The sequence below is a fragment of the Gymnodraco acuticeps genome, unplaced genomic scaffold (genome assembly GCF_902827175.1).
Source record: "Gymnodraco acuticeps unplaced genomic scaffold, fGymAcu1.1, whole genome shotgun sequence".
NCBI classification, from domain to species: Eukaryota; Metazoa; Chordata; class Actinopteri; order Perciformes; family Bathydraconidae; genus Gymnodraco; species Gymnodraco acuticeps.
Genome location: NW_022989750.1, coordinates 1,025,648 through 1,043,694, shown reverse-complemented (window position 1 = coordinate 1,043,694; position 18,047 = coordinate 1,025,648). Strand labels below are relative to the sequence as shown.

At 38.1% G+C, this 18,047-nt stretch overlaps 2 protein-coding genes and 1 long non-coding RNA gene across 4 annotated transcripts in view; 2 read left to right on the top strand and 1 right to left on the bottom strand.

Annotated features, from left to right (window-relative positions):
- The first annotated feature begins 1,001 nt into the window (after positions 1–1,001).
- LOC117540469 lies at positions 1,002–4,122 on the top strand. The gene is made up of 7 exons (XM_034207214.1): positions 1,002–2,044; positions 2,173–2,310; positions 2,535–2,564; positions 2,792–3,064; positions 3,161–3,398; positions 3,496–3,609; positions 3,988–4,122. Exons 1-5 carry the CDS (start codon positions 2,014–2,016, stop codon positions 3,364–3,366), a joined length of 678 nt encoding a protein of 225 aa, XP_034063105.1. The 5' UTR covers positions 1,002–2,013; the 3' UTR covers positions 3,367–3,398; positions 3,496–3,609; positions 3,988–4,122.
- A 102-nt stretch (positions 4,123–4,224) lies between these two features.
- Positions 4,225–8,060, top strand: LOC117540432. Its single transcript, XR_004568171.1, has 4 exons — positions 4,225–4,366; positions 4,789–4,935; positions 6,131–6,720; positions 7,025–8,060. It is a non-coding gene; the product is annotated as an uncharacterized LOC117540432 (long non-coding RNA).
- An 86-nt stretch (positions 8,061–8,146) lies between these two features.
- The window catches only part of nek7 (NIMA-related kinase 7), a 62,908-nt gene continuing 53,007 nt past the window's right edge, over positions 8,147–18,047 (bottom strand). For both annotated transcript variants that reach the window (XM_034206942.1, XM_034207017.1), the window contains 2 exons: positions 13,061–13,174; positions 8,147–10,592 (listed from right to left, as the gene is read on the bottom strand). In XM_034206942.1, the coding sequence (XP_034062833.1) occupies positions 10,482–10,592; positions 13,061–13,174 (225 nt within the window). In that variant the 3' untranslated portion in view covers positions 8,147–10,481. The remainder of the gene's footprint in view (positions 10,593–13,060; positions 13,175–18,047) is intronic.

The following is an 18,047-nucleotide window of genomic DNA, read 5'->3' as shown; positions in this document are numbered from 1 at the left end:
GAGATCATGGCTATGGCCAACTGTAAGTAACTGTATTTATTATTACTTATAAAAATGTAAGGTTTGGCATATATAGATAATACAATAAAAGTGTATTCTTGTAAAAGGTAGTGTCTATGATAGTTATGTTTTTATTTAGTGCAATACATTTTTTTTTTATTAGATCTGTTACAGTAGGCGGATATATAGATGGATCAATGGATGCGGAAAAAGATGTATGGCTGAACAATTTGGATAAAAACGTACTTACAACTTTTAATTAAATAGCTTTAATCAAGCTATTTAAAATATACACTTACTTGCCTCTTAAGGACACCTGGACAATGGCGGTTTAATACAACATGCCAAAACATCTACTTGTATGAAGTCTATAATGTTCAGTAATAACTCTCCTAATTAATGTCTAATATTCGGGATTAAACCCGGAGTCTCTCATATCATTGACCCTACAGCTGGAATAGAAGCCAGACACATAATTTGCATATTCACATAGTGACCATCAAAGAAATACTTAGAAAATAGCTTGGGAGAACTGCAGCGTCATTGCAGAAGTTGTGAAGATAAGACTGGTTTAACTTGACAGACGCTGAGTTGGAAAGCATGAGAGTTCAAAATTAGACATTTCTTTCTCTGCATTAAATAGAAGTACTCGTCTGCTGATTGATTATCCTCTATCCTGACAATACTTGATGACAAAACCCTAACTCCTGGTAATGGCAGGTCTCAAGATCCTGCTGCTCTGGGCTGGGATCATCGTTATGGCGGAGGGTAAGTAACCCTCTTCATGACAAACAGGCCTCTCTACCAATAAACAACACAATATATTGATTTAAGTATTTCAAAGATTCAAAAACCCTTATTAACATTTTGTTATTCGTTTTTCAAATCTCAATGTAATGTTTTCTCTAGTCACCTCAGCTCGATATCAGCAATGTGAGTATCAGTTTTTTCTTTTCATTTCAATTGGCTATTTAAGGTAGATTTATACATACATGTTTGGATTGTCAGGAGCACGTTAAACTTGAACAAAGACGCCTGCAGGTGTTTTTTATTTACTAGGAGATTTGATAACTTTTTAGTGTGTTCAAGTTTGGCTTTCCTGCAGAGGAAGTTGAAGTGTTGCTTTGTGAACTCTGCACATACACTCTGAAAATAATATCTATTTATTTGTTTACTGTGAATGTGTCCTTATTCTAATATTATCTAAACCCAACATGTTAGTACTCACAGGACATTAGGTTCGTTCGAGCTTTTATAGAAAGTCATCTTACTTGTGTTTTATCAGTAGAAGGCAAACTTAATGAGCATAGAAAACATCCTGAATTGGAACCCTTCACAAACTATCAGTACTGGTTCAAAAAACTACTGCTATTGAGTTTAGGATTGACTGCAGCATATGAATGAATACTTTAACTGAATGACAAGAAAGATAAAGATAACTACAGAGAAAAGAAGTGTGACAGATTTCACATGTATTTTCCAGTCTCCATCGAGAGGCCTCTCTACCAATAACCAACACAATATATTGATTTAAGTGTTTCAAAGATTCAAAAACCCTTATTAACATTGTGTTATTCGTTTTCAAAGTCACCACAGCTCGATATCAGGAATGTGAGCGTCAGTATTATTATTTTTTAAATTTAAATTGGCTATTACAAGTAGATTTATAGAAAATTAAAAGATGTTTGCATGCGGTCTTTTTAGTAACTAGGATTTTAAGGATGTGGCAGTGGCTCAATCTGTAGGGACTTGATCTTGGAACCGAAGGGTCGCCGGGTCACGCCCCAATCGGACCACACAAATAAATAAAAATGGAGCGAGCTGGTAGGTGGAGAGGTGCCAGTTCACCTCCTAGGCCCTATGGCACCTAACCTCGAAACTGCGTAAACTGGCAGCCTCTCTGCTCTGCCACCTCTCCTAGATTTTAGGGTGAACTCTACTGCTCTACCAAGCACCTCTCAACCCCAGCCTCAACCTCCACTCACCACTCCAACACTCACCTCAAACCCACCAATGCCTTCAACATATTCAACTAGTATATCTGGTAATGTATTCTGCCTCAGTTTACACTTTTATTGGAAACAGCGTTGAAATCAGCCTGACATTGCTGACATCTGGTAAGACTATTGGCAGAACATTTTGTAGGGTTCTAGCATGCTCTCCCTCTTACAGCCACTACTACTCCTCCTACAATCACCTCACCCTCACCCTCACCCACCAACGCATTAGACTTGCTGACAAGCACCTCTCAACCCCAGACTCAACCTCCAATCACCACGTCCAACACATCAGTGACTACTAACGCCAAAGGTTGGAACGTTTTCTCCTTAACAAGCCCGCCATTTGTTCTTCTATAAGACTCTGATATTACTGTGTTACTATTATGAATGTAGACTACAGCTACTAGCACTGCTAATGAGTGTGTTACGTTAGGTTAATAAAATACACACAGTTGCAAGAGTATTGATGTTGTCATAAGCATATATTAAAATGTTGTTGTTTCTTTTTCTGATCACTTTGAATGTGTTCTCCAGCCGAAGCTCAAGCCCCTCCACCTCTGGAGTGTGAGTATCAGTTTTTATTTTCAAGACATAATACAGGTCTTCTTCACACTCATCTTAACAAAAACGTTCAAAGATTATGTTTGTATTTCTCCATAGTGTAATCCTTGGCAATGAATGCTATTGCAGAAAGTAAAGTTCAGATTCCCCGGAGAACTTTCAACATCTACATGAACAAAGTGCCTGGGATTAAAGGATGTCACCAGGTTTTGTTTTTATTTTGTGTGCAGGTTCTTACACGGTCACAACCAGCAAGTCTGGCTTCAACATTACCATGAATGGGAACTTTACGACTGGCGACTACACCATCAACATCAAAGAAACGGGCCGACCAGATACTGGACACAACGATCCTGTTCAGTTCTCCAATGAAAGCTTAACACATGAAATCAAACACCTGAAGCCCTGCACTGAGTATGAGCATGATGTGGCATTTAATGATGCTGCTGGCAAAAAAACACCCTGCACCACGCAAACAAATACAACTGAGACAAACGAATGGAGTGAGTATTAATAATTGTTGAATATTATCTTCCTTTTTTAAATATAAGAAGAGACACTGACAGTTGTGTTTGTTCATTTTCACTTGTGTATTTCAGAAGAAGGTGATATTAAAGAAGGCAGCTGCATGCCTGGATATGTTTGTTACCGTAGTGACTGGGACATCAGCTCTTCACTATCAAAGTCACATAATATAATAATTTCAGCTGAAACGTGCAAAAGTGACAAAAATGGGATCTGTTTCAAACCTCGTTACATTGACATTTGCACCGATTTGACTACGACGTTCACTTCAGGAAACTAACGCCTTGAGCCTCACCAGAAGCATCACTGCTAGTATGTACAGTAGAGTCTTTGTTTGTTTAAAAATGCATGTGGTGTGAACTTTATTCATTATGTTTCATGTATGCATTCATTATGTTTCCTTCAACAGATTTCTTAAATCCAAGTGAAATAAATCAAACAAGTCCAACTAAACTTCCTGCAGAAATAAAAACAGATTTGCCTCCAAACTGCACGAATCTCCACATCACTTACAGCTGTCAGGGTAAGTGGAAAGACCAGAAATAAAGAGTCTGTCACCAACATTATGACTGGATTAACATGGAAATATTCTCATGAGATGATCACACTGTATTAAGACATACTGTTTTATCTTAAACTGAATCTCAATTGTTGTCTAGTGTATGAGGAAGTTGAGGTTTTGCTTCAACAATGACTTTGTTGATTGTGGGTGCAGGTTCTCACAGCCATCAGGTTTGGCTCGAGTGTATTGCACTCTGAGAATACACACTGTATATAATATCTATTTTGTTATTGTTGTGAATGTGTCCACATTTGAATCTTATCCAAACCCAACATGTAAGAGCTCACAGGGTTTTATTTAACATATTTTGAAGAAATGTTGTCAAACTTGTGTTTTTAGAAGTTGGAAAACCCAATGAGCTGAAGAATCTTACTGTCCTGGAGCCCTACACAGACTACAACTGCACCGGTCAGATCATGGAGAACTATGTCAACATAAAAAACACAACTGCTATCGAGTTCAGGATTGACTGTGGTACGTGAATAATCACCTTACCTCAGGGCAATGATAATAAAGATAACTATGGAGAAGAGAAGTGTTACTAATGTCTGATGTGTCCCTACAGATCTTACAATGAACATCACAGTGACAAGTGTCACCACCACCTCCATTGCTCTGAGTCGGACCACAGACAGTAAGAACTGTGCAGTTGTCCTTCCTGAACTTCAGAAGCTTTCTTATGAGTGCAGCTGTAAATCTACTCAATCATATGAGAAAAGTAAGTTCAAATATTTAGATTATCTATGTTATTGCTCAGTTGAACAGGCAAAAAGACATTTGAAGTGCTCCATGCTAACACTTTAGCATGCTGAGTGAAGGTAGGTGTTAGTCATAACCTGAGATGATAGAACAAATCAATGTTTCCTGAAGAATATTTATATAATGTTCATGAAATATTATACAAATATATAAATGTTGTTAATTTCCCAGTCTGTTTGCATAATTACACAATTTGAAAAGTTTAATTTAAGAGTGCATGGTTGGTGATCTACCAATGACGGATGTCACTGATTGACTGAATGATTTATTGATTGTTTGATTAATAGCAACAGGTATCTTAACCAACAAAACAATGTGCTGTTGTTTAATCCCAATGTTCTGTCTTTGCTTTCTCTATATTGAATCAAACAACTCATGTAGCTGTCGCTGACAAAAATCAATTCGGAGGAACATGTCAAATGTATGGACTGAAACCATACACCGAGTAGAACTGTGCAGTCCAACCCATATACAACAAAAACTATGTTCCTGCACCAACTCATGTAAAACAGAGGACAACGATTGGAGGTAAGTGTTTAAATGTCCCTTGGATCATATTTAGATCAAAGGTAATATAAACAAATATTTATTAAGGTTGTTTATTTCCTATGTTGTTGAAAGGTACGTTATAAAGTCACTCATTTCAATTTGGAACAATTTAATATAATCAATGATTTTAGAATGTTAAGTTATAGTAATTACTTTATAGTACTTAACATTTTTAATCACATTTCTTCCATTTAATATCATCATATCAATTATGTGAATGATCTTATTCTGTCTGTCTTTTTTTAACAAATGATATTAAATGCTCTGAATCAGAATATACATCATATATGTATACATATACATACATCATTGTTTTTCAGGCCATTATAATGAACATTACTCTGTAGTTAGTCATATGTGAAGAACAGTGTTTTTTATTGTATTGTGTTTTTCTATAACTCTACTGACTTGAGTCTGTTCTGACCCAACTAAGGATTTAACAAATGAATCAACTTTAACATGATGTACATGTTACATTTACGTGTCACCTACTACAGTATGTGGCTGCCTATCATATATCATTTCATAACTCATTGTTATTTCCTTTAAAAATTACATTTCCATTTCATAAATGTGATGCATGTGGAGTACAACCTGCAGACTTCCCCCAACACAGGGGTGTCAGATAAATGAAATAGCAACAATTAAATCATAACATCATAAAATATTAAAGAATAAACACTTTTTACATTGAATTTATAATGATACATATTTTCAATGCAACTCTCTTTGATTTGCAGTTTGTATTTATATCCCTACTGACAACCATTCATCCAATGCAGCAACACACTGATGAAAATCATTGTTTAAAATGCTGTTTAAACAAATTGAAATATCACTTAAATTATGTTTTTTTATAGTGCCAGGAGAAATTAAGACCCTGGTCTGGAATCTTCTAGAGCATAACGTGATTCACGCAACCTGTGATTCTCCAACTGATTTTAATGGACCTAGGAAGGGTTACATCGCACGTCTTTATAGTGGTGGTGATGTCCTGATTAAGACTCTGAACCAAACCGCATGCAAGTTTGAATTCAAAGCTTTAAGCTACTCAACCGAATATGAACTGAATGTGTGTATGAGCCAAACCTTTGGTTTCCAAACACTATTAAAACTTTATTCCTCATATTTCTTCAAATGCTATATTTCCTGATGAGATCTCCTGTGTTTCCAGGTGACTGCTTCCAATGGACAAAACGAGCATCTGTCACCACTTCCTGTTTGTGGTGTTTTAATTCATGCCAACAATTGTTAATTAACTAAGTCATTTTGACACTTGTAGACTCTCTCTTTTCATTCATTGTATTTAACTCTTATGTCACAGACAATGACAAAGCTGTCATAGTTAGTCTGGTCTTCTTCATCATGGCATCTGTGGCCTTCGCCGTGGTGCTCTATAAGATCTACACTCTGAGGCTCAGAAAGTCCAGGAAGTAAATACTTACTTAGTTCTTACCCCGACTCTATCAGTTTGACTTTTACATTCTCTCTGGTTTGTTTTACAGTTGTTTAAGTTTGATATTATTACTATTATTTACAGTAAAGAATGAGATGACATTTTTAAATGATATTTATTAAGTTTTATCTCGTCTTTTTTAGGCAGAGGTAACACATTACATATATAAAAGCTAACTGTTTAATACATTATTGAATATTATAATATGTTATATTCTATATAAATGTTTTTACATAAAGCTAATCTGAGCTTTTTTCTTCACACCGATGCAGATGTGGAGGAAAATGCTGTGATTGAACTAACAGAAAGTGAGTAGAATAGTTTTATTTTTACTATCATTTTGTTTGAAGTAGCAGAAATCCCTGTAACATTTTATATTACATTTGACATATATAAACTATTAAGTAAGTTATTTTTATTACTAATTATAAAGCACATATAGCTTTAGTAGTATATACTGCCTTATTTTACTTGACTATATTCTACAACTAATAGGCCATCTTGTAGTTTTAAAGTATGACCATATATCTTTGTGAAGTGTGTGTTAAGTGCACTGTATTTTGATGATATAACATTAAGTTGCACAATTTTCCTTCTATTTCCCTGCTGTAGTTTATGCTAATGTGCCTCAATCTGAATGCCGCCGTAGAGACTCAACCTGATGAAGGCCTGATGGAGCTGCCAACCAAATCATCATTTACTCATGTGACGTAGCTGTATACAGCCTATAGAAATACTTGTAATCTGCTTACACTGGCAATGGTGTTTTTATGTTTTAGTCGTTTTGGGTTGTTATGCTTTAATGTGTGCATTGTAACAAGTGGAACATTTAAGTTTTGTATTCAAATGCTCTTATATGATTATAACCGGTTTTATTGTTCTGTTGAGATTACATCACATTGTCCTTTTATATTTACATCCTTGCCAGACGACACCACCTAAAGAGAGGGAAATGAATAGCAAGTTGTTAAGTCTTGCAGATGCAGACAGGTTGATATGTACAGCAGCTAAAGGTATTGGTGGTGTGTTAACTCTTTTGTTACAGCTGCCGTTTTTCACATGTGTGTATATGATGTATTACCTCTCATTTGTATGACCAATAATTACTGAAAAAGCAAAAAAATCAAATAGTAGTGCGCTTGTAACCATAAAACATCACATTTAATGTTTTCTTTTTCTTTAAGAAGTTATTACTATTTAAGAATCAATAATTAAACCAATATACACTTTTGGTATTGGTAACAGTAAGGAAATGATTATAACATTCCAACCAAATTGGCCCTAATCTGAAAAGATGCCAAGCTAATTCCATGTAGCCATTGGTATCCAATAGTCCATTGTGCTATGAGTGGTGGTGTATTTAGGCCATTTTTTTGTTACAACATGACAGGAAATACCACATCACACATTTACTTGAGGAGTTCAGACAAAACCTACAATCATACATTTTTATGTTGTGTTAAAAAAAGAAAATGAAGTTATATAAATAATATACTTACCATTAAGCTGGTTTCACTTGCCAGTTGTCGATCAGAGGAAAACGCCCTCTTGCTGTAAATTCAGGAATCATGATACATGTCCCCCTTTCAAAGTTCAGTCCTTTAATAAATGACTAATCTGGTGCAGGTCTTCAGGTGTGAAACAGTAATTGCTGTATTTCTTGTTGATCAAATGTTCGGATGTGAAACTCATTGAAACCTGTCAAGCTCCAAACACTCACTCTAATGTCCAAAATGAATTTGAAAGCTTTATTGCATTTAGTTAGCATACAAGGCATTTGTGATAAGGGTCTTTAATTTCACATAACATGTTCTGAAAAGAAAAAAAAACAACACAATAAATATTATTTGCAATATTTGACTTTCTGGAAACCCCCCTAGACTCTTCAATCTCAACTTCAGAGGGTTGTGGAAAGGAAACTGAGTCGAAGTAAAAGGCGAGGACACAGGAGAGCACTGTATGTGACATGAAGGCTAAAATGCTCACTACCAAGAAAGGGACGTAACCATTAAAGTGACTTAGCACTGTGTGTTATAAACCTGCTAGTGAGGATTTCTTTTTTAAAAGCAAGGCATTTTGTTCAATATACAGTATATTACATCTTTTATAACAGACTGGTACTTGCATTGGATGCAACTATCAGGCCGATATAAAAGCATTTAGCATCAAAACTCAATTTGCTAAAATACTTTGGTGCCATAGAAATGCTTTTGTTTAGAGAACTAAAGATATAATTAAAAGAACTTTGGGTGAACACAATGACAAATATTAGCTAATAAAGATTAAAAACTGAAATGGAGGGGAGAGTGAGAAAGCAATGGTAAACAAAAACTGCATCTGCAAGTCCCAAGGAAATATCTGCGATCAAAAACACAATCACAATAATGTGTCCACTGAGACAAAATTATATCTTCTCATCTATAAGCTTTGATTTTCTACTATTTACTATTTCATGTTAATGAAAAAACATGATCAAACATGGGCATACAAGTACAATCATTTCAATGAGCGGCTATTTAATGATAGAAGATAATTCATAAGCGACCGAAATTAAGCGTTATTAACCGTTGCTTATTTGCTATAACTTTCGTGTGGTATTTTTGTTACTATGTAAACTGGTGGTGTTCAGTGCTGGTCATTTGTGACCTACTGGAGTAAACCTATTAACTGTTACAAACTAATTAAAACAAACATACCCCTGTATCCTTCCTCCAAATGAATAAAGGGTTATTAAACCTTACAGTATTACATCTATAGGAACTTCTTTACTATGTACAGTAAAACAATGTGAGTCCCATGGTGTTTGTATTTTCAGGACAACTCCTTGATATACTTCCCATGAATAACACCAAACACATGTAGAAAGTGCTCTGTCTATGTGACTTTGTCTTTGGTATCCCTACTGGAGGATAAGATAGGTAGGCACGCTGTGATTTACTCATGACATGGACGGCTACACAAGGATCTGCTCTCTCTTCAACACATGTGTTACTTAACAAGACAACTACACTGCAAACGTACACAGCAACCTAAACAATCACAACATTTTGTCCACAAATGCAGCCGCTGGACAATGATGGAGAACTATGTGTTTTGACTTCCCATGTCTTTATTGTGATTTAAAAAATATATTTTGCTCGAGTTGAACCAAGGAGGGAATCTTTTGGTGTCAGTGACTAAGGTAAACAGCAGATGTAAAGCTGCTTTTCTTTCAGCTTCTCGACTCCTTCTAGGCTGTCAAAAAAGAGACATTCTGAATTTTTCAAAGACAATACATAGATGTCAAATGACTTACATTCAAAGTGTTGTGGAGACATTTGCCCATGTTTTCCCCCCCGGCACGTCTCTAGTCTACCCTCTAAATGATCCTTCCTTTCCGAATACAGTCAATAGACATGATCACCCTGCCCTCCCTTCAGTACCAGGATAAAGTGCAACACAACACCGCCTCTACCACCAATAACACTTTGTTACGTCTCTCAGTTCTGCTGCCCTCGAGTGGAACACTTTTTAAAAAAGTGTTCATGTCTTTTTCGTGCGAATTGCATAGGTCTCAACTAGTAAACCGTTAATGGTCATTTTTCTTTTTTTTCCTGATCCATGATTAACTGTTTTGTGGATAGGTAACAGCTAACTTTTTTATTTTCTTCTTATAATCTTTTTTCAGTATATCTGCTTTAAACACAATATGCTTCTATCAGCTGCTGAAGAACACCATCACTTCAATACATGAATATACAGAGGAAATGCATTTTAAAGCTATAGCACATCAGTGAGTTACAATACGCTGATTTTCAGTGCTGTATCATTATTGAAGTCTGAGGAATGGGAGGTCCATCTGACAAGAAGTATAATCTCTATAATCTTTATCCTAAGGCAGAAAGGTTTGGGTGTCAGTTATATAATGGACTGTACCTCCACCTTTACAATAATGATGTTGCTTCTTATCACAAGGAGCTAAACTCTGGAGTTATTGTATAAAAGCCAATAGATTTTTTCGAGTCCAGCATGAAAAGCAAGAAGGGAAGTGGGGAGGAGTTCTGCGAGCTATATGCGTGTCACTCTGGGTTTAGCTGCCCTGTGTCATGTTCTGCATGTGTTTGGCAATGTCGTACACGTAGGTGATGTCCGGCCTCTTCTCAGGGTCAGGGTTGATGCACATATCTACCAAGTTCCTCAGCTGGTGAGAGAGACAGGGGGGTGTGGGTGGGGGGTAAACAGAGAAATTAAACAATCAATAAAACTGTAGTGTGAGCAAACTGTAAAAGAGCAGCTTGAGAAATGAACAAACCGTCGCTAACGGAGACCTGCTCGTCTCTCTGTGCCCTCTAGATGAGCTCATTTCATAAAAGCAATAACAAGGCCACAGGTAATCGAGCTGAGACAAAGACGCAGAGCTGTGTTAGTGCACTAATCTTCGATTGGTCTGAATCCACATTTACCCCAGCCCCACAAGTACACACAGACACACTAACGCACACACTGCTGCCACTCCATTGCCATCCGGAGACAGCACTTACACTTGAAGCCGAGCGAAGCGGCTGATTGGAGCAGATAGATAGACAGGCTCGCAGGCGGAACAGCCACCGCCATCATTAAAAAAAGAGAAGAGAATAAAAGATTGAGAGGAAAGAAGAAAAAAAGATAACATCTACGCGAGGTCGCTATGGTAACCGTCTGTCGACATCCTGGCCGCTGTTGCGTGGCACCGGCTTGGACGAGTTCTCGTCAGCCGCTGTGTTTATGTGTGTGTGTGTGTGTGTGTGTGTGTGTGTGTGTGTGTGTGTGTGTGTGTGTGTGTGTGTGTGAGAAAGAGAAAGTGGGAGAAAGATGCAAATTCAGACAGTCTGAGAATTAGTCCCACAGAATGGAGATGGAGAGAGGGGGGGGGGGAGATGCAGATATGTAAAATATTCATGCGCTTCTTTGCATGGCGAGTGGGATGGGGGAGTGGGGGAGAGTGTCAGGTGGAGGGGGGGAGTGGGAGCTGGTGAAGGGAGGCGTGGGGGGGAAGCATAGACGGAGATGGTTAAATGACACAACAAAGATGAGCAGCTGACAGTTTGCTGCCGATCCTTCAGGAGCATTGTTTACATCCAGACAGGCGCTGCAGGCACCCCCCTCATCTCCATCTCTCCATCGCCCTGTCTCTCGCTCTATCATTCCCTCTCTCTTTCGCTTTGTCTCCCTTTCTCCTGGATGGGGTGACATGTGGGGCAACGCAGAAGCTCAGCGTGGTGTGTGAGAGAGAGAGCTCTTGTTGCAAAATATACACTTGCACAATTGCTCATGCACAAACAAAAACTCCGTCATAGAGACTACAGAGGCTTCAGACACCTCGCAATTAGTCTTTATCATCCTGATGAAGTCAATGCCACAGTATAATAAAGCCTCTTAATAGGGTTTATTATTTAACATGAATTAGGAGAACCACTTAAACTAGCTGTGCACAAATACTGAGATAGTACGAGAGCATGGAGGGCAAATAAGTTGCACCTTTTTAGAAGACATTTAACATGTAGGAATGTAAAGGCATCTTAATACTGGTATGTCATGAGTCAATTAATCAATTTGTTGATTGACTGAAAATGATTTTGTTAAATCCTGAATGAATAAATGAATCCATGGATTAGTTAAAGTAGAAAATGTAAAATACTTGCTGGACTTCAGGCTCTCAAATGTCACCCTGTGCTGTGTGTATCTTCCAGTTTGGACTTCCAGTTATAATTAGAGACAAAAACAACTATACAAAGGGATCTTATCTGGACTATTTTCTGACATTTCATAGACTGAATAAATCATCAACTTATCAAAAAGTATTGGACATACTAATCAATAATGAGATTAAGTTTAAATTGCAATGTCACCTAAAGTAGGAAGGCTGAAACAATGAAAAACACAGGTATTTATTGTTAATTATTATAACTCACAAAGCTGTAGTGCGCCCATTCCAAAGCACAGTGTCACTGGTGAATGAAGGTAATGCCTGCAGTGTATGTGCGTGTGTGCCTATGAGTCAGTGTCTACGTTTTTTGCATGTGTCTACAATTTACTTAATATATTTAAGAGAAAAGGACAGAAATGTTAGGGAAAAAATGCCACCCACATAAAGAGGGCATGCAAACACAAAGCCATGCGCATTCATACACACGTCAGCGGCAATCAGCAATAAGGAGATCTTTGACCGCAGCCCGACTACATTACAAGTCTACGCAGAACTACAGCAGATGATTTAACATTTAGTTAGGGAAACATGACACTGTAGCCCATTCAGCTTCACCCCACTTTGTAGCATGGCCAGATGCTTTTGATATGTGCATTTCATTTTTCAAACGGTTAAAATCATAGCCGGTCTTTTGATCACAGAGCAATATCATACTGAACTGTAGCTCAGACAGTTGGGTGGATTTCACTCGCATATAAAAAAAAAAGTACTTTAATAGTCAACACAAGTCAAAATCAGCGAACTGGCACAGAGAAAGAGAAACCGGCTACCACTGCTTTACACAGTACTTCACCTAAAAGATATTAAGAATGTTCTAAAAGTTTCTTTTAAGAAGGAGTTTAGGAATGGAAGTCCTTTTACAACACTGAGCAGGTCTGTATCTACCTATGACAGCAGTGAATGGCAGCTGGCACAGTACTTACCTCCTCTGAGTAGTGATCTGAGGGAAGTGGGGGGTAGTCACACTGTTCTATCTTCTTACAAAGAGAGTAGAGGTTCATCTTATCCCCGTAGAACGGACTCTGCAGGGCTGCCATCTGAAATATAAAGATATGAGGGAAAGGAAAGGCAGGGTGTTACTGTAGCAAAGTCAAAACTTGAACACGCAGAATTTCAACAAGTCGCTGGACAGTGAGTTCAATGCAGAACGGTTCACTGTTAGCGAGGTATATGACTAATTGATAAAAAAGCAGTATTGAGAGAAAGTTTGTGTTTCATTTTTTTTTTATTAAAGTTTTCAGATTTTTTTTTTTAGTGTTTGGTTTAGGAATGAGTGTAAGTCTAAAATTCAAGTGAAGCAAAACAGAAAGATTCATGAGGGATTCTCTTAGCTTATGTGTTTTCCTTTAGTTTGCGGAGATAAATAAATAAATGTGGAGATATAAAGTTATATAAAAATATTGAGACAGAGTTGAGAATGGAAGAGGAGAGTGAGGAGAGGGGTGGAGGCATATTATGAGAGAGAGATTTTCTCAGTTTGCTGGAGCAGTGAGAAAACTGTATCTTCTGGAAAACAAATGCAAGCAAGCAGAGCAGAGGAGAGGAGAGGCAGATGGGAATGCTAAGGAAGAGTGGAAAGGATAAAGAGACTTTTGCTGAGTGGAAATATGTGAAAAATCCCTCCTGCATGTCTAAGAATAGAAAATATAGCATGCCATATTTGCCAGGGTTAGTGACTGACTCACTTCTTATTGTTAAAATGTGTATGCGGAAGGTGAAGCCTGCAGCAGGTTTGCATAACAAGCACACTCACTCACACTCTTATTGTTTTTCTGATTCAGTGCCTTCGGAAATGAATAGTGCATTAGGCTTTTGTGTTGGCCCAAATTGCTTAACTAACAATACATAATTGTGGTTAGAATGGCTGTCAGTGTAAATGATGAGGAGCTGCTTAAAGAAACTGTAGCTTGTTGATTTGGTTGTTACTTATTTACATAGTGTTACATAGGAAGAAGTGAGTATCCAACATGATATTAAAGGACTTCTATTTCATTTTTATTCAGAGGAAAAAATACATTCTCTTATGAAAAAGGTTTTACAGTAAAATAAGTATGCAAAAGCCATATTGCAATGTCATGCCCTGCACCTGTTATGGGGAGAGGGCATTTCTGTGTACTTTGAAATGTTGCTGTACGTCCTAATGACATCCAGAAGAGAGGAAGTGTCTTGTGGAACAATGTGAAACAAGGTCCAATTATAGTAGTCATTGCTTATTGGTTTCCATTTGGTTTTCTCACCGCCTCCATCTGCAATATTGTTTCAGTACTGTGGGATATTTCAAACTCCAATGTGATATTGACGGGTGTTTCATCATCAGGAGCATGCAGAGCAAAAGATAATCACAAGTTTGTGGAAGCACAGGTAATTAAACAAATAAATATTCAATTATTTCTTCCAGGTGTCCCTACATTATTATCCGAGAGTGTACAGAGTGTGTTTGACAGCCTGTTAATTGGTTAGAAACAAATGATAACAATGTGTCCATATCTGAATCCAAATGGAATCGTTCCATGCAGAATAAAGCAGGTGAGTGTTAATGTGCCACCTTCCACAATATAAGGCATATTAGAGACCACATCTTTTTCCGTAAATAGGACTACGGAAGGAAGTAGAGGTAGATTACAGAAGCTATCGTTCAGTTACAATGGGGGACAGGCTGTGACATGGAGTATTAACAGCATCTGAGGAAAAGACGAGGTTATGTCTTAACATCCCTTTTCAAATGGCAATGCTTTCCTTCCTCCAAGATAGAGAGAAGTCATAAGACGTATTACTACTTAAACAAGTGGAAATGGCCTCCCTTTGTGGCTCCAGCTACAAATGTAACTCTTTGACGCATTTCAAAAAGTGTCAAGCACATCAACAATTTCATTTCAGTCTTCAGTGAAGAATGTGTCAAACATTGATGGTGCAGACAGAAAACTTCTCGTTCCCTATAGGGCACATTTTGACAGAGTCTCTGTCACAGCTTCCAGTGGGAAGTCAAGACGGCGGCAGCACAATCTCAGTAGGCCCTCTCTCCTCTGGACATCATTTACCATCCAATATTAATCAGCGTTCTTCATCACATCCTCGTATTAACAGGGCATTTCCTCAGAAAAACACAGAGCAAAGATGATCTCTCTCTCCTGCTCTCTTTCTCTCCCTCTGGTCCAACCATTAGGACTGAGACTGGCACAGCAGGCGGTTGACAGTGATGAGATGTGTGAGGAAATGTGTATTCCTGTGTGTGTCAGCAATAATGCACTTCCATTAGAAACAAAGCCTCTTATCTGTAACCTACGATTTCACTTTGGATTGTGCAATAATTGATCGACAGGCATTCAAATTGTCATTCCACTAGTTCTTTTAACTAGCTTCCCATTTGCTGCAGCCTATAAATATGTTATCACTCCAGTGAGTTAAGAAAATGGTATATTTTATCATCAGGAATGTACCACTAAGGTCAACACATATCTTGCTTTTCTGTTTCAGAACCAAATCCCTTTCCAATAAACAAACTGAGAGGTTTCAAAGAAGTAAAAGGGCAGAACCAGGCGGACTCAGCTGGCTTTCCTTTAAAAGGGTATGAGTGTCCATGTTTGGCACAGAACATGCTGACTATTTTCAGTACTGGTTCACTTCAATGCCTTAAAACGAGCCATGTGGGAGAACACTCTTAATTGCTTTATAACAAATATATGTGTAACTAGTGTGGATGGCTGTTGTTTGTGTGTAAAGGCTAGGTAGGAAGGCTAGTGCTTTCAAAAAACGATAGGTTTCTCTGTCGGCAAGAGGAAATTGAGAGTGGGACAGAAGAAGAAGAAGAAAGTCAGCCAGCTATAAACCCCAGGAGGTAAGGGGTTAAACAAGACCCCATCGTATTTTCATGCATCTTCTGCTTTTGACAGATGAAAAATGTCAACTGTCCTGTTTGTATTTGGGAGTTTTTGCACTATTCATCTGCTTCATTAGTGCCTGCTGCTCCTAGCCCCTGACAGCTGCCGGCCCCCTGCTCTCAGCACACACACACTTACTCTTTTTTTTCATATTGTGTCGTCGCAATGGGTTAGATGATTGACTCACTCTCTGACCTCTGAGGCCCTGGTGAGTATAAGACTGTGTGTGTGTGTGTGTGTGTGTGCACGGTTCATTGATATTCGAGAGACATACAATGCACACGCATGCCTGCTGTCTGTCTGTCTAAGGGGTGTGAGCTGCTGGTGGCAGAACACACGCACATCCTCACACACACACACCATCTCCTTCCTTTGTTCCTCTGCTCTTCTTCAGCTGGCCAGGCTGCGCTCTCCTCAGCCCAGACATGTAAAGCCAGCATCCCTGTCCGTGTAAAAGGTCTAGATGGGGCCTTCCAGCGTAATTAACACTGATCCCGCTCGCTCGCTACAGTTTCTCTCCCTGTACGCCAATTAAAAAGGGAGCTATGAGAGGCTCCCGTCTTCATCCCTGGAGCCCTTATAGCCTGGGACCGAAGGGTTCCTCACAACTTCTCACTTACTCATTTATAAACACACACAAAGACACTCACACACAAAATTACAGGCAAGCACTATACACAAATACAAATCTAATTGTTAACATACATATGCAAAACATTACAACTGAGGAGAGCATGACTTTTTTATGTGCTCATTGGTCCTTCATGTGGTTTTATGATGATATATTAATCAAGGCAATAAGTCATAGAGTAGGGACAGTCATTAAAAATATACCTACACCCAGTGGAGTCGTCACTTCTCTACTTCAATACACTAAAAAGGAAAGAAAGATGAGAAGAAGTAGAAGAAGAATGGACGAATTACTTCAAAGTGCCAGATCGCTCCAGTGGGTTAAACTTTGAGGAAAAACTGGAAGTGTTCTTATGGTCCCATCTCACTGCGGCTAAACTACATGTTGTGTTTAATGGTGTATAGAAAAGATACAGCATTTTTTGAAACACACTTATTTGCTTTTTTGCTGAGAGATAGAGGAGAACATCAATGTCAGTCTGTAATCTGTCTGTAAATTATAAAGCTCAGCCAGCATCCTGTTAGCTTAGCTTAGAACAGAAGCTGGAGACAGCATGGTTCTGTGCCAAGATAACAAAATCTACCTCCCAGGACCTATGAAGCTAACTAATAAACATATTGTATCTTGTTTGTTTAATCCCTACAATAGACTATACCTGATGTGTAAAAAGAGAAAAAGTGTGGTTCTGCAGGGACTATTTACAGGGGTGGTCTCTGTCTTCTCATCTAACGCTCAGCAAAAAAGCAAATAAGTATATTTAACAAAATGTCAAACAATGGGTTTGCAAGAATCAAGAGGAAGTGACATATGTCACACAAATTGGTCAGATAGTTTACTAGATTCAGCACAGCCTGATACTGACACTTGGAGGATCATGAAGTTAGACTAGCCCTGCCAAGGTAGTCTGCGTTACCGGTGTGACATTGTGTTACGCCATTCCAATGACATCACTTGCTCTACTCTCGTTTTCTTTTTCAAAGCAAAAGAACATCTTGTTAATTTTCGCCTAACAAAGAGAGAAAACTTGTATCTGTAAAAAACTAAGCTTGTTATCAATATTCACTCGGATAATAGAAACTGAAATGAGTTGCCTCACACAGCAGCAGCAACAGAGGAGAAGATGTCAGAGTTTACTTATCACGGGATAAAGTGGACCAAAAAGACAAAGCTGAATGATTTTGTGTCAAAGCTAAAAAACAAAAAAAAATGATAACGATATTAGCTAATCTGTAAATAGTACATCGCTGTGTGGGCCGTAGCCTGAACACGGTGGAAAGGCCAGCCATACAGCCAATCAAAAGATCTAAATAATAATTATAAGTCTCATTGATTCATTCAATTACAAAATGTCGGATATAATTGGTAAAACCTGTGTCCCTAACATTTGTTTCAACATTAACG